The following is a 16,422-nucleotide window of genomic DNA, read 5'->3' as shown; positions in this document are numbered from 1 at the left end:
CGAGGTACATGGATATAGCAGTACCCAGATATCCCCTTGCACTATATTTAACACTACAACTGACAAATTGGGAAAGAAGTCTTCTATGTCGTTTGAGGGCTGGAACTATTAGGTATCTGTTCAATTTCTCTCTGGGCTATCAGGAAAGTGCGACTATGTTGAGCTGTCCCTGCAACGGGCAAAGCAAACAAAGTGATTTGCACTTCTTTTTTCTCTGTAATTTCTACTCAATGTACACAAAACGGTTTTTAATTCCCTATTTTAAAAAATTAAGACCAATTAGTTTGGTCAAATCTTATCAGGCACTGTTAACACTAGGAAATGAGGAAATAGTTTTACGTGTTTGTAGTTTTTTAAAGATTGCTGTCCATGCGCGCAGAACGATGGAAATGTAAATAATGATGTGTTTTAATCTGCATGCTTTTTACTGGGAAATTTGATTTTTCTCATGTGTTATAAGATGTGCTTTTATGAGTTGTTACAATTCGAATAAAGATTCTTTGAACTGAACTTGAGCCTCCTGGTGGCATCTTCAGTCTCTCCCCTCGATAGGCGCTTCCTCCTCCAGGGGGGGCACCCACTGGTTGATGGTGACGAGCTGTGCTGCCCAGTAATACTTTTACTTGTCAGTTCGAGCGGTCCCGCCCTCGTGCCAGCCTCTCGTCAGTATTTTGAACGCTCTTCTAGCAGGTCCCCCATCCCAAAGCAGGCGACAGCTTTCCCTTTCAATCGCCCGAAAGCAGGAAGGCGGGACTATGTGGGGCGTATATTGGAGCACATGGAGAAAACGGGGCAGCGCCATCAGTAGTGACAGTGACCAGGCCCTCCAATGCTGAACGTCTGTCCAAACGCGGGAAAGCGGCGGCTCCGAATTGTGAGTGTCAAAGGCGCCAGGGTCTCTAGTAATGTAGATCCTTAGATGGCGGAATCCATCGGTGGCAATGCAAGGTGATGAGTTGTTAGGCAATTTTGGTGCGGGACCATGTAGGAGATAGATCAGGGGTTTACCCCAGGTAATACTGTAACCCGAATAGCGACTAAATATTGTGACTATATGTATTATTCTGTCTAATGTATGGCCCGGGTCAGAAACGTCATCCAGCTTAGCCCCAACAATGCTTATTTTAAACAGTTTAACAAAACCTCAGTCTGCAGCTGGTCCCTGCTCGCTGTAGACCGGAAGCTCACAGATGTCAAGAGCCAACGGGTCAAAGACCTTTCAAGCTTCTCACACCTGAACCAGACGTTGGCTGCACCGACTCGGAGAGTTCGAAGCAGGGCTACTAGCATTATGCGGCGGGAGAGGGCCAAATTATACGGCAGGTTTGAGTAAATTACGCAACAAGAAAAGGCAAAATATGAGGCATAATGCGGCACATTTTGTAATAGCATTATTTCATTATTTAGTCATTTTTAAACCTGGTTACACTGTCTGGGCCTTGGTTACACCTCATTAATGTAATGTAATGTAATGTAATGTATGTAATGTAATGTAAGCTCTATTTATATAGCGCAAACTGTCACCCAACGGGAATCCTGGCCCTGCGAGTTACCGGGATGTTAAAGTGCCAGAATGAAAGACGGCGATCCCCAAGACTAGAAAAGGGCAACGAAAGAAGAGCAACGAAAGAACAAAGAAGGTGTCTGAAGAAATCCATATCACATCAGCATTTTTGTGTTATTCCTCCCTAGGGAACAGCCACGTTTTCACCTTCTTCGTAAATTGATGCAGATCCTGAGTTTGTCTGATATGGAGGGGGCGAGCACTCCACAGCCGCGAGGCTCCAGGCCTGAAAGCTCTGCCTCCTGTCCTGGATCTTTTGAACCTCGTGCTATTCACCAGATTTGTTGTCGCTGAGCAAAGATGGAATCTGGTAGTAGTGGAGGATCTTCCGTAAGGCTCTGATCAAGGAGAAACATGTGCCGACTACTTTAGTGACTTGAGAGTCCAGCTGAAGCTCGTCATCCATTAATACCCCCAGATTACGCACTGTTTTTGCTGGAATTAGTGGTTTGTCTGAAGGGGTGAGCCAAAAGTCAATAGGTAGGGGACGAGCAATTTTATTTGTAGCACAGTACACAATTTCCGTCTTGTCTCCATTGAATTGTAACTGATTGTTTCTGAGCCAATTTGTAGTGATTTGCATACAATCCTGGAATTCGTCCATCATAACTGCCTGGCTCCCCTCTAGCGAGAACACTAGTTGTGTGTCATCTGTGTAGTTTATTAATTCAATGCCATAAGATGTAATGATGGGGATGAGTGGACGCAGATATATATTAAATAAAATCGGGCTTATTAATACCAGTTTAACACTCAAATATAGCTATAAGCAACAGAAATGTGACCAGTCCAGCTTTGCAAAGGGCCTGCCAGCGTGCAGCGATAATTATTGCTGCACTTTTAATACTTTTTGAGCTAGAAACAACATTTAAAAACAGGAACCAGGGTGCAGGAACCAAAGGGGAGATGGGTGCTACAGGATTCAGGGTGCAGGACCGCTGGGGAGATGGGCGCTACAGGAATCAGGGTGAGGGAACCGAAGGGGAGCTGGGTGCAACGGGAAAGAGTGACCAATAATTGGACATACCCACCCTCGACTGATGAGAAGGCTAGGATTCAAATCTAGCCCCCCACACCACTGCCTCCTCGACTGATGAGACCACCGTCAAAGCTTCTTCAAGGCTTTGTTGAAGTAATTGAAGGTATGTTTCTGTAAGCAGATGCCACTCAACACACCATAAAATGTGAGGTTACCACGAATGTATAGAGCGACCCAGCACCATCAGACTGAATCCTCTGAGTAGCTGCTTCGACCCATAGTTGTAAAGAAGAAATTCAACGCTGCATTGAGACTGTGCGTCACTTTAAAGAGTTTTCAAGATTCCATTTAAGTGTATTACTGAACTCAACTAACCTCAGAATATATTCATACTGGATAAGACAAATGCCTTCCCAAAAGTGGATTTTACAAGAGTTTCCTACCAGATGAAATCAAGAAAGAGTTTAGGTTCTTTAAAGAGTATGGTTGTGATACTCAATCAATCAAACAGCATTTGTAAAGCGCAACACTGTCCCTAGTGGTATCTGGGCGCTGTGTCTGTCGATGAGCCAGGTCTTGAGTCTCTTTCTGAAGTCTGCCAGCGAGGTGGCCGTACAGAGCTGGAGGAGGGGGTCGTGCCTGGCCTTGGCAGCGATGTAGGAGAGGACAAGGAGCAGCCACCGCTGCGGCTGTGAGACATGTGGGGGGGTGCGAAGGCGAGTGAAGTGGAGCGCAGGTGTCTGGAGGGTTAGTGATAGTTCAGTCAATGGTTGATGGATGTGGGTCTGAGGTCATGGAGGGCTCTGTAGGCGTGCTTGAAGATCTTGAACTGGCATCTCTTCCGGATGGGGAGCCAGTAAAGGTCTCTAAAGTGGGGGTGATGTGGGATCATTTGGGGAGGTCCTTGATGAGTCTGGCTGCAGCGTTCTGTAAGTTCTGGAGTATTTTGAGGAGCTGGGTGGAGATGCCAGTGCAGAGGGCATTGCCGTAGTCAAGGTGGCTGGTAATGAGGGCTTGAGCGATGGTCTTTCTGGTGTTGGTTGGGATCCACCTGAAGATTCTGTGCAGCAGGCGAAGAGTGTGCAAGCAGGAGGAGGCGACTGTGTTGACAAGTTATTTTATGGTCATTTGTCTGTGGAGGATGATGCAGAGGTTGCGTGCGTGGCTGACAGTGTGGGTGTAGGGCCCAGTTCTGCAGGCCACCAGCTGTAGTACCATGCGGAGATGTTCTTCCCAAAGTTCAGTACTTCAGTTTTGTCAGAGTTGAGTTTGAGGCAGTGTCTCTCATCCATTCGGCTACGTTGGTCATGGCACTACAGAAGTTGGTTTTGGGTTGGAGGGGTCCTTGGTGAGCGAGAGCATCAGTTGAGTGTCATTTGTGTAGAAGATTATGTTGAGTCCGTGAGATCTGACGGCGTCTGCGAGGGGGGTCATGTAGATCTTGAACAGGGTGGTGCTGAGGGCTGATCCTTGTGGTACGCCACACATGATGTCTTTGGGTGTGGAGGTGAAGAGAGGCCGTCGGATGCTCTGCATGAGTCCTGTGAGGACGGAGGCGATCCACTTGAGGGCGTCCTGCTCTGTGCCTGTGCTGCGGAGTCTGTTGATGAGGGTGTTGTGGGAGACAGTGCTGAACGCTGCGGAGAGGTTGAGGAGGATAAGGGCCATAGTTTCTCCACGGCCGAAGAGAGTTCTGACGTCGACTGACTTAAAGAACCTAAAGATTCTGATACTGGCTTAAAGAATGGTTCAGGTACTGTGGGCAACAAGGTTAAAGCAGGCCTGCGCCAACATGGTCAAACTGACCTGGCATTACCTTTAAACCGGATGCTATACTAAAGCTGATTCACGTGGATATATGGACCGTTTTCATTATCTAAAATTTGCCTAAATGTCCCTCCTATTTCTCCATTGTAGAGTGCGTAGTTTACCAGCACTGTTCTATTGCTGCTCTTCTTTTAACTTTTATGTATTTATAATTTTATGTCATGGATAAGGATGTTATGAATGTAAAGATATAGTATTTTGGCCTCTTATTGGCTGCCGGAGGGTCCTTTTTGTGCTCCACAGTTGTTGGCCATTAAAAAGAACATGACTGTTTTTTTATTGGTGAACCCTGGGACCAGATGTTGCATTATGTACACAAAAGAAAATAAGCACATATAGCAGCTGATACAAGAAATAATATTAATGAGGTCATTTCTAGGCCCAGGCAGAAAATGACATTCCGCTCAAGGAATTGGCAGAATTTGGCGACTCTGCAGTACCCTTGTAATGCGAAATTCCAGCCAAATTCACGTGAAAGGCAAATCATTAAATCAACACTTAGAATGCTTGAGTGTTGCTAATTTGAATTATTAATTGTTTGTGATTGCCTGTATAAAGAAAAATGGAAACCTTGTTTGTATGTTGCACTTTATGTTATTTGTCTGTTTAGGTTTTTTTCATTGGGACACTATTTTGTAAATCGTATGTATAATGTCAATTTGTATTGTGCATTTATGTTCATTTCCTATGTAAATATTCTTGTAATATAAAAGAAAAACATTCTTCACAAAAAGACCTAATGTGTATGGCTTTGCCTTTTCTTCTGACATCTCTCTTAACCCCCTTTCTTTGATCATTATTATAGAGTATATACTGTATTGATAAATATTAATCCACACGAGCTATTGTTTCCTCACAACACATAATACCCAGGCTCCTTGTGGGTAGGGTCTCCTTGTTTCTCAATCAACCATTGGCAGATCTCAGCGGAATCTCACAGCGCTTTTATGTAACTCCGCAGAATTCCACAGAGTGAAATCCTAGGAGTTCCGCCCACCCCTAGTAATTTTGTGCGCCCTCTTGCCTATCTTCGTATTTCTGGGAGTGAAAGCAGGATGAAGAAGTGTTCCTAATTCCAGGTCTAAGATGAAGTGTATAAAATGATTACATTGAAAGAGGAGGCAGCATATTCTGTTGCATCCAAGAAGTGACGTCACACACCTGCACAAACGTCCTGATGATTAGGAATGACATCTGTTTCAGGGATCAGGTAAGCCACATGAAGGCCACACACCTAGGTACGGGCCCGACAAGTCGAAGGGCTCTCAAGGGTTTGTGGGGTCTCTTCACTCACCCACGAGGACCACCGCGGCTTCGGCGTCATCGGGGATCTTCTCCAGCAGTTTGCTTGACTTGTTCCGGTGTCCGTCCACCCCGTGGAAATGAAGTGTCTTCTGGTAAAATGAGAATCCACGTGGTTAGTGTTCATCTCGCATCAATTTTATACCTCACGGGAATGCCATGTCTACCTACAACCACAGATTTAGTGGTATTTCAAGGTGTAAGACATTATTGTTATGTTCTGCACTACCAATAACTCACACAGCTTGGTGTATAGTAAAATGACAACATATAAGTGATCAATAAACAGTTATTTAAGAAAATGATTGAGGCTTCTGGATGCTAAATGGACAATAACTAGAGAAGACAACGGGGCGGAGGGCGGTTTTGGTCACTGTTTCCCACTACAGAGACAGTGTTAGCGCTCTGGTGGATGTAGGCTAGCGACTTTACGGAATACAAAAATGTTTCCTGAAATACACCTAGAACCCTGAGATGGTGCCAGATTTCTTGGAGTAACCCTGGGACACTCAGTGCCTGCCTCCGGACTGGGACTGATGGATGCACTAGGTTACACCATCGTTACACCATAGTGGAGTAATATTACAAAAGAGTGGATGGGTTTAGGAGCGCAGGGCCTCCTTTTGTACATATCCTGCACTTGTAAATTCAGACACTTCTGAGTATAACTTGAACACTTATACAAAGTGTCTTAGTCCAAGGGGGTAGGAAGGCATTTTGTTTCACATGGAAGGTGGAGGTGCAGGGTCTAAAACAAAAGAATGAGATGGGGGAGAGCAGGTACTTCTCATTGACACATAATGATGACGTCAGCTCATGAATGGCTGAAAGTTCTCACAGAATATTCTGGGGTGCTCTCACCTGAACCCCACCACACCTGATGGCTCTCCCACCTGAACCCCACCTTGCCTGCTAACTCTCTCACCTAAACCCTAACACACCAGCTGACTCTCACTTGAACCACACCTGCTGGTTCTCTCACCTGAACCCCACCACACATGCTGGCTCTCACCTAAACCCCACCATACCTGCTGGCTCTCTCAACTGAACCCCAATACAGCTGCTGGGCTTCTCACCCGAACCCCACCACACCTGCTGGCTCTCACCTAAACCCCACCATACCTGCTGGCTCTCTCAACTGAACCTCAAAACAGCTGCTGGGCTTCTCACCCGAACCCCACCTCACCTGCTGGCTCTCCCCTAAACCCCATCACACCTGCTGGCTCTCTCACATAAACCCTAACACACAGGCTGGCTATCACCTGAACCACACCTGCTGGCTCTCTCACCTGAACCCCACCACACCTTCTGGCTCTCACCTAAACCCCACCACACCTGCTGACTCTCACCTGAACCCAACCACGCCTGCTGGCTCTCTCACCTAAACCCCACCACACCTGCTGGCTCCCACCTGAATCCCAGCACACTTTCTGGCTCTCACTTGAATCCCAGCACACCTTCTGGCTCTCACCTAAACCCCACCACACCTGCTGGCTCTCACCTGAACCCAACCACGCCTGCTGGCTCTCTCACATAAACCCTAACACACAGGCTGGCTATCACCTGAACCACACCTGCTGGCTCTCTCACCTGAACCCCACCACACCTTCTGGCTCTCACCTGAACCCCACCACACCTGCTGGATCTCACCTAAACCCCACCATACCTGCTGGCTCTCTCAACTGAACCCCAAAACACCTGCTGGGTTTCTCACCCGAACCCCACCACGCCTGCTGGCTCTCACCTAAACCTCACCAAGCCTGTTGGCTCTCTCACCGGAACCCCACCACGCTTGCTGGCTCTCTCACATAAACCCTAACACTCCAGCTGGCTCTCACCTGAACCACACCTGGTGGTTCTCTCATCTGAACCCCACCACGCCTGCTGGCTCTCACCTAAACCTCACCAAGCCTGTTGGCTCTCTCACCGGAACCCCACCACACCTGCTGGCTCTCTCACCTGAACCCCACCACACCTGCTGGCTCTCTCACCTGAACCCCACCACACCTGCTGGCTCTCTCACCTGAACCCCATAACACCTGCTGTCTCTCACTTGAACTTCACTACACATGCCGATTCTCTCACCTGAACCCAAACTCACCTTTTGGCTCTCACCTGAAACCCACCACACCTGCTGGCCCTCACCTAAACTCCACCACACCTGCTGACTCTCACCTGAACACCAAGAATTGTCACAGTGGAAACAAATTTGGAAATGTAAAAGAACATACATTTGTTAGCAATTCAAACAAATTTAGCGACAACACCTATTACTTGCATGTATGATCATCATTTAATTGATTATCCAAGTTTTCAGTCAAACAGAAGATCAGCAATTTAAATCAAAGCCAAAAACATCACAATATCAACATTTTCAAAGATATATAGGTGTAAGGTACGTGATAGGTGCAAGATTTTGGGATTAGTGCAGGGCGTTGTGAGGGAGGGAGGTTGCGAAAAATTTAGGAACATCCACAATTCGTTGAAGAACCTAACCTGCCAGTTAAATGGCCACAAAATTTAAATCAGACAACACAGAATAAGACAGCAGTTGTACATTCACTGACAATCTCCTGTGTGGATTGAAGATAGAAGTAAGTCGACGTTTCGACCCCTATTAGAGCCAGCAAATTGGTTTGCTTGGGGTTGGGGTCTTCATCAGGACCAGGGAAAGGGCTTACACCTAGGAGCAAGGGTCAAAGATGAAAAAAACGTGAGGTGTGTCTATGGTAAACCATTATAATTAAGAGAGAAACAATGATAAAAATTACCAGCATCAGCAGCAAGCATCAAGCTGGAAAATTGGGAAGGGGCCAGTCAGTGCTCCTGGGAAAAAGGGAAAAGAGACGAGGAATACTAAAACCATACTTAAAAACACAACGAGTGTCAGTTAAACCTGAGTCACCAGAAATACTCACCCAAGGTGTAGTATTCCAATACTCGATAAGTGAGACAAGGGAAGGCTGAGTAAATCAGCACAGACACTGATCCATTGGTGTCCAAAGCTGGAAAGAAAGGGGGGGGGGGGTTATTAATCTCCCACACTCGGATCCTGTCCGAGAACATAGCGCATATAAGGTTGATTAACTTAATATATTACGCGGGAAAAGGTGAGTGCGCGAAACAGAATTAAATCGCAGCGCATGTCAGGTGCGTCAATGGCCATTAACAGAACATACAGGAGTGTGGGGAAGACCATCTCCACATAGTGTGTGGCAAAACTCACTTATATAGTAACAGAACGGAGAGAGCCACTGAGTCCGTAGACTGCAACATACCTCGAGGGCCGCGCCGAGTGAACTGACAGCTAACCCTGGGCTTCGTCACATGACTATAAAAATACGGACTAGTCGCGCGCACAACCAGAATGGTTGCGCCTTGATTGGTGGAGACTCAGGGGTGTGTGTGGTCACGTGTTCGTATGTGATTACACATCGGAACCGGGCCGGGAGTCTTATAGCCGCAAGATTGCGTAGAAGAGAGAAGGAGGGAAGCGAAACCACAGAGGCTGCAGGCAGTAACATACCTCAAGGGCCGCGTGAGTCGGTCTGACAGCTAACCCTGAGCTGCGTCACATGATCATTTATATGCCCAACAGACGCGCGTGCACCCGGTGAGATTGTGCCCTGATTGGGTTAGCTGTCAGTTCACTCGGCGCGGCCCTCGAGGTATGTTGCAGTCTACGGACTCAGTGGCTCTCTCCGTTCTGTTACTATATAAGTGAGTTTTGCCACACACTATGTGGAGATGGTCTTCCCCACACTCCTGTATGTTCTGTTAATGGCCATTGACGCACCTGACATGCGCTGCGATTTAATTCTGTTTCGCGCACTCACCTTTTCCCGCGTAATATATTAAGTTAATCAACCTTATATGCGCTATGTTCTCGGACAGGATCCGAGTGTGGGAGATTAATAACCCCCCCCCCCCTTTCTTTCCAGCTTTGGACACCAATGGATCAGTGTCTGTGCTGATTTACTCAGCCTTCCCTTGTCTCACTTATCGAGTATTGGAATACTACACCTTGGGTGAGTATTTCTGGTGACTCAGGTTTAACTGAGACTCGTTGTGTTTTTAAGTATGGTTTTAGTATTCCTCGTCTCTTTTCCCTTTTTCCCAGGAGCACTGACTGGCCCCTTCCCAATTTTCCAGCTTGATGCTTGCTGCTGATGCTGGTAATTTTTATCATTGTTTCTCTCTTAATTATAATGGTTTACCATAGACACACCTCACGTTTTTTTCATCTTTGACCCTTGCTCCTAGGTGTAAGCCCTTTCCCTGGTCCTGATGAAGACCCCAACCCCAAGCAAACCAATTTGCTGGCTCTAATAGGGGTCGAAACGTCGACTTACTTCTATCTTCAATCCACACAGGAGATTGTCAGTGAATGTACAACTGCTGTCTTATTCTGTGTTGTCTGATTTAAATTTTGTGGCCATTTAACTGGCAGGTTAGGTTCTTCAACGAATTGTGGATGTTCCTAAATTTTTCGCAACCTCCCTCCCTCACAACGCCCTGCACTAATCCCAAAATCTTGCACCTATCACGTACCTTACACCTATATATCTTTGAAAATGTTGATATTGTGATGTTTTTGGCTTTGATTTAAATTGCTGATCTTCTGTTTGACTGAAAACTTGGATAATCAATTAAATGATGATCATACATGCAAGTAATAGGTGTTGTCGCTAAATTTGTTTGAATTGCTAACAAATGTATGTTCTTTTACATTTCCAAATTTGTTTCCACTGTGACAATTCTTTGTGTACCTAGCTATACCCGAGTCCAGTGGTCTACCGGGTTACCCCATTGATACATAACTCTCACCTGAACACCAGCACAGCTGCCGGCTCCCTCACCAGGAACCTATCACACCTGCTGGCTCTATCACCTCAACCTCACAACACCTGCTGGCTCTCTCACCTGAACCCAACCTCACCTGCTGGCTCTCATCTGAATCCCACCACACCTGCTGGCTCTCTCACCTGAACCCCATCACACCTGCTGGCTCTCTCACCTGAACCCTACTGTGCCTGCTGCCTCTCTCACATAACACCCCACCACACCGGCTGACTTTCACCGGAACCACACCTACTGCCTCTCTCACCTGTACCTAAAAACACCAGCTGGCTCTCTCACCTGAACCCCACCACACCTGCTGACGCTCTCATCTGAACCTCATAATGCCTGCTTGCTCTCTCACCTAAAACCCAACACACTTGCTGGTTCTCTCTCACTTAAACTCCACCACACCTACTGGCTCTCACCTGAACACCACCACAGCTGCTGGCTCCCTCATCTGAACCTCATCACACACGCTGACTCTCTCACTTGTACCCAAACTCACGTTCTGGCTCTCAACTAAACCTCACCACATCTGCTGGCTATCTCATCTGAACCCTACCATGCCTACTGGTTCTCTCATCTGAACCACACCACACATGCTGGTTCTGTCACCTGACCTCTAACCCAAAAACACCTAGTGGCTCTCACATGAACCCCACCACACTTGCTGGATCTCTCATCTGAAAACCACCACACCTGCTGGCTCTCTCACCTAAGCCCCACCACACCTGCTGGGTCACACCTGTACCCAACAACACCTGATTGCTCTTGCCTGCACCTCACCACACCTGCTGGCTCTCTCACCTGTACCCTACCACACCTGCTGGATCTCACCTGAACCACACATGCACCTGCTGGCTTTCTCATCTGAGGCCCACCATACCTGCTGGCACTTTCACCTGAACCCCAACACACCCGCTGACTCTCATCTGAACCACACCTCCTGACTCTCACTTGAACCCCACTGCACCTGCTAGCTCTCTCACCTGAACCTCACAACACCTGCTGGCTCGTACCTGAACACCACTACAGCTGCTGGTTCCCTCACCTGAACCTCATCACACCTGCAGGTTTTCTGTCCTGTAACCCAAACTCACCTAGTGGCTCTCACCTGAATCCCAACACACAAGCTGGCTATCTCACCTGAACCCCACCACACCTGCTGGCTCTCACCTGAATTCTAGCACACCTGCTGACTCTCCCACCTGATCCCTACTACACCTGCTGGCTCTCACCTGAACCACACATGCACCTGCTGGCTTTCTCATCTGAGCCCCACCATGCCTGCTGGCTCTTCCACCTAAACCCCAACACGCCCGCTGGCTGTCATCTGAACCACACCTCCTGACTCTCTCACTTGAACCCCACTGCACCTGCTAGCTCGCTCACCTGAACCTCACAACACCTGCTGGCTCTCACTTGAACACCACTACAGCTGCTGGTTCCCTCACCTGAACCTCATCACACCTGCAGGTTCTCTGACCTGTAACCCAAACCTACCTAGTGGCTCTCACCTGAACCCTACCACACTTTCTGGATATCTAATCTGAACCCCACCACAACTGCTGGCTCTCTCACCCGAACAACGCCACACCCGCCAACTCTCTCACCTGAAACCACCACACCTGCTCGCTCTCACCTGAACCCAACCACACCTTCTGGCTCTCACCTGAACCCCACCACACCTGCCAACTCTCTCACCTGAAACCACCACACCTGCTGGCTCTCACCTGAATCCCACCACACCTGCTGGCTCTCACCTGAATCCCACCACAACTGCTGGCTCTCCCTCCTGATCCCTACTACACCTGCTGGCTTTCTCACCTGTATCCCACCACACATGCTGGTTCTCTCACCTGAACCCCACTACACCTGCTGGCTCTATCGCCTGAACCCCACTACACCTGCTGGCTCTCCCTCCTGATCCCTACTGCACCTGCTGGCTATCACCTGAACCCAACCTCACCTGCTGGCTCTCACCTAAAACCCACCTCACCTGCTGGCTCTAATCTAAACCCCACCACACCTGCTGGCTCTCATCTGAATCCTACCACACCTTCTGGCTCTCACCTGAACCCCGCCACCACTGTTGGCTCTCACCTGAACCCCACCACACCTGCTGGCTCTCACCTAAACCCCACCACAACTGCTGGCTCTCTCACCTGAACCCCGCCTCACCTGCTGGTTCTCACCTAAACCCCACCACAACTGCTGGCTCTCTCACCTGAACCCCGCCTCACCTGCTGGTTCTCATCTGAACCCAAACTCACCTGCTGGCTCTCATCTGAATCCCACCACACCTGCTGGCTCTCACCTGAACCCCACCACACCTGCTGACTCTCCCACCTGATCCCTACTACACCTGCTGGCTTTCTCACCTGTATCCCACCACAACTGCTGGCTCTCACCTGAACCCCACTACACCTGCTGGCTCTATCACCTGAACCCCACCACACCTGCTGGCTCTCTCACCTGAATCCAACTACACCTTCTGGCTCTCACCTAATCCCCACCACACCTGCTGGTTCTCTCACCTGAACCCCACTACACCTGCTGGCTCTCTCACCTGAACCCCACCACACCTGCTGGCTCTCCCTCCTGATCCCTACTACACCTGCTGGCTCTCACCTAAACCCCACCACAACTGCTGGCTCTCTCACCTGAACCCAACCTCACCTGCTGGCTCTCACCTGAACCCCACCACACCTGCTGACTCTCCCACCTGATCCCTACTACACCTGCTGGCTTTCTCACCTGTATCCCACCACACCTGCTGGCTCTCTCACCTGAATCCCACTACACCTTCTGGCTCTCACCTAATCCCCACCACACCTGCAGGTTCTCTCACCTAAACCCCACTACACCTGCTGGCTCTATCACCTGAACCCCACCACACCTGCTGGCTCTCCCTCCTGATCCCTACTACACCTGCTGGCTCTCACCTGAACCCAACCTCACCTGCTGGCTCTCACCTAAACCCCACCTCACCTGTTGGCTCTCACCTAAACCCCACCTCACCTGCTGGCTCTCATCTGAACCCAACCTCACCTGCTGGCTCTCACCTGAACCCCACCACACCTGCTGAATCTCCCACCTGATCCCTACTACACCTGCTGGCTTTCTCACCTGTATCCCACCACACCTGCTGGCTCTCACCTAAACCCCACCACAACTGCTGGCTCTCTCACCTGAACCCCACCTCACCTACTGGCTGTCATCTGAACCCAACCTCACCTGCTGGCTCTCATCTGAATCCCACCACACCTGCTGGCTCTCTCACCTGAACCCCACCACACCTGCTGGCTCTCTCACCTGAACCCTACTGTGCCTGCTGCCTCTCTCACATAAAACCCCACCACACCGGCTGACTTTCACCGGAACCACACCTACTGCCTCTCTCACCTGTACCTAAACACACCAGCTGGCTCTCTCACCTGAACCCCACCACACTTGCTGACGCTCTCATCTGAACCTCATAATGCCTGCTTGCTCTCTCACCTAAACCCCAACACACTTGCTGGTTCTCTCTCACTTAAACTCCACCACACCTACTGGCTCTCACCTGAACACCACCACAGCTGCTGGCTCCCTCATCTGAACCTCATCACACCCGCTGACTCTCTCACTTGTACCCAAACTCACCTTCTGGCTCTTAACTAAACCTCACCACATCTGCTGGCTATCTCATCTGAACCCTACCATGCCTACTAGTTCTCTCATCTGAACCACAACACACGTGCTGGTTCTGTCACCTGAACCCAAACGCACCTGCTGGCTCTCACCTGAACCCCAACACACAAGCTGGCTCTCTCACCTCAACCCCATCACACTTGCAGGCTCTCTGACCTCTAACCCAAAAACACCTAGTGGCTCTCACATGAACCCCACCACACTTGCTGGATCTCTCATCTGAAAACCACCACACCTGCTGGCTCTCTCACCTAAGCCCCACCACACCTGCTGGGTCACACCTGTACCCAACAACACCTGATTGCTCTTGCCTGCACCTCACCACACCTGCTGGCTCTCTCACCTGTACCCTACCACACCTGCTGGATCTCACCTGAACCACACATGCACCTGCTGGCTTTCTCATCTGAGCCCCACCATGCCTGCTGGCACTTCCACCTGAACCCTAACACACCCGCTGGCTCTCATCTGAACCACACCTTCTGACTCTCTCACTTGAACCCCACTGCACCTGCTAGCTCTCACCTGAACCTCACAACACCTGCTAGCTCTCACCTGAACACCACTACAGCTGCTGGTTCCCTCACCTGCACCTCATCACACCTGCAGGTTCTCTGTCCTGTAACCCAAACTCACCTAGTGGCTGTCACCTGAACCCCAACACACAAGCTGGCTATCTCACCTGAACCCCACCACACCTGCTGGCTCTCGTCTGAATTACACCACACCTGCTGTCTCTCACCTGAACCCCACCACACCTGCTGACTCTCACACCTGATCCCTACTACACCTGCTGGCTTTCTCACCTGTATCCCACCACACCTGCTGGCTCTCTCACCTGAATCCCACTACACCTTCTGGCTCTCACCTAATCCCCACCACACCTGCTGGTTCTCTCACCTGAACCCCACTACACCTGCTGGCTCTATCACCTGAACCCCACCACACCTGCTGGCTCTCCCTCCTGATCCCTACTACACCTGCTGGCTCTCACCTGAACCCAACCTCACCTGCTGGCTCTCACCTAAACCCCACCTCACCTGCTGGCTCTCACCTAAACCCCACCTCACCTGCTGGCTCTCATCTGAACCCAACCTCACCTGCTGGCTCTCACCTAAACCCCACCTCACCTGCTGGCTCTCATCTGAATCCCACCACACCTGCTGGCTCTCACCTGAACCCCACCACACCTGCTGGCTCTCCCACCTGATCCCTACTACACCTGCTGACTTTCTCACCTGTATCCCACCACACCTGCTGGCTCTAACCTAAACACCACCACAACTGCTGGCTCTCATCTGAACCCAACCTCACCTGCTGGCTCTCATCTGAATCCCACCACACCTGCTGGCTTTCTCACCTGTATCCCACCACACCTACTGGCCCTCTCACCTGAATCCCACTACACCTTCTGGCTCTCACCTAATGCCCACCACACCTGCTGGTTATCTCACCGGAACCCCACTACACCTGCTGGCTCTATCACCTGAACCCCACCACACCTGCTGGCTCTCCCTCCTGATCCCTACTACACCTGCTGGCTCTCATCTGAACCCAACCTCACCTGCTGGCTCTCACCTAAACCCCACCTCACCTGCTGGCTTTCATCTGAATCCCACCACACCTGCTGGCTCTCCCACCTGATCCCTACTACACCTGCTGGCTTTCTCACCTGTATCCCACCACACCTGCTGGCTCTCACCTAAACCCCACCACAACTGCTGGCTCTCACCTGAACTCCACCTCACCTGCTGGCTGTCATCTGAACCCAACCTCACCTGCTGGCTCTATCACCTGAACCCCACCACACCTGCTGGCTCTCCCTCCTGATCCCTACTACACCTGCTGGCTCTCACCTGAGCCCCGCCACACCTGCTGGCTCTCATCTGAGCCCCACCTCACCTGCTGGCTCTCACCTGATCCCTACTACAACTGCTGGCTTTCTCACCTGTATCCCACCACACCTTCTGGCTCTCACCTAATCCCCACCACACCTGCTGGCTCTCTCACCTGAACCCCACCACACCTGCTGGCTCTCTCACCTGAACCCCACCACACCTGCTGGCTCTCACCTGAATCCCAGCACACCTTCTGGCTCTCACCTGAACCCCACCACACCTGCTGACTCTCATCTGAATCTCACCACACCTTCAGGCTTTCACCTGAACCCCGCCACACCTGTTGGCTCTCACCTGAACCTCACCACACCTGCTGG

General features: G+C 50.0%; 1 protein-coding gene across 3 annotated transcripts in view; it reads right to left on the bottom strand.

Annotated features, from left to right (window-relative positions):
* Positions 1–16,422, bottom strand: part of SLC4A3 (solute carrier family 4 member 3) — a 696,397-nt gene that overhangs the window by 293,439 nt on the left and 386,536 nt on the right. For all 3 annotated transcript variants that reach the window (XM_085650187.1, XM_085650189.1, XM_085650188.1), the window contains one exon: positions 5,665–5,764. In XM_085650187.1, the coding sequence (XP_085506313.1) occupies positions 5,665–5,764 (100 nt within the window). The remainder of the gene's footprint in view (positions 1–5,664; positions 5,765–16,422) is intronic.

The sequence above is a fragment of the Triturus cristatus genome, chromosome 3_2 (genome assembly GCF_964204655.1).
Source record: "Triturus cristatus chromosome 3_2, aTriCri1.1, whole genome shotgun sequence".
NCBI classification, from domain to species: Eukaryota; Metazoa; Chordata; class Amphibia; order Caudata; family Salamandridae; genus Triturus; species Triturus cristatus.
The sequence above is the reverse complement of the archived record's forward strand: the minus strand, read 5'-3'. Positions and strand labels throughout refer to the sequence as shown.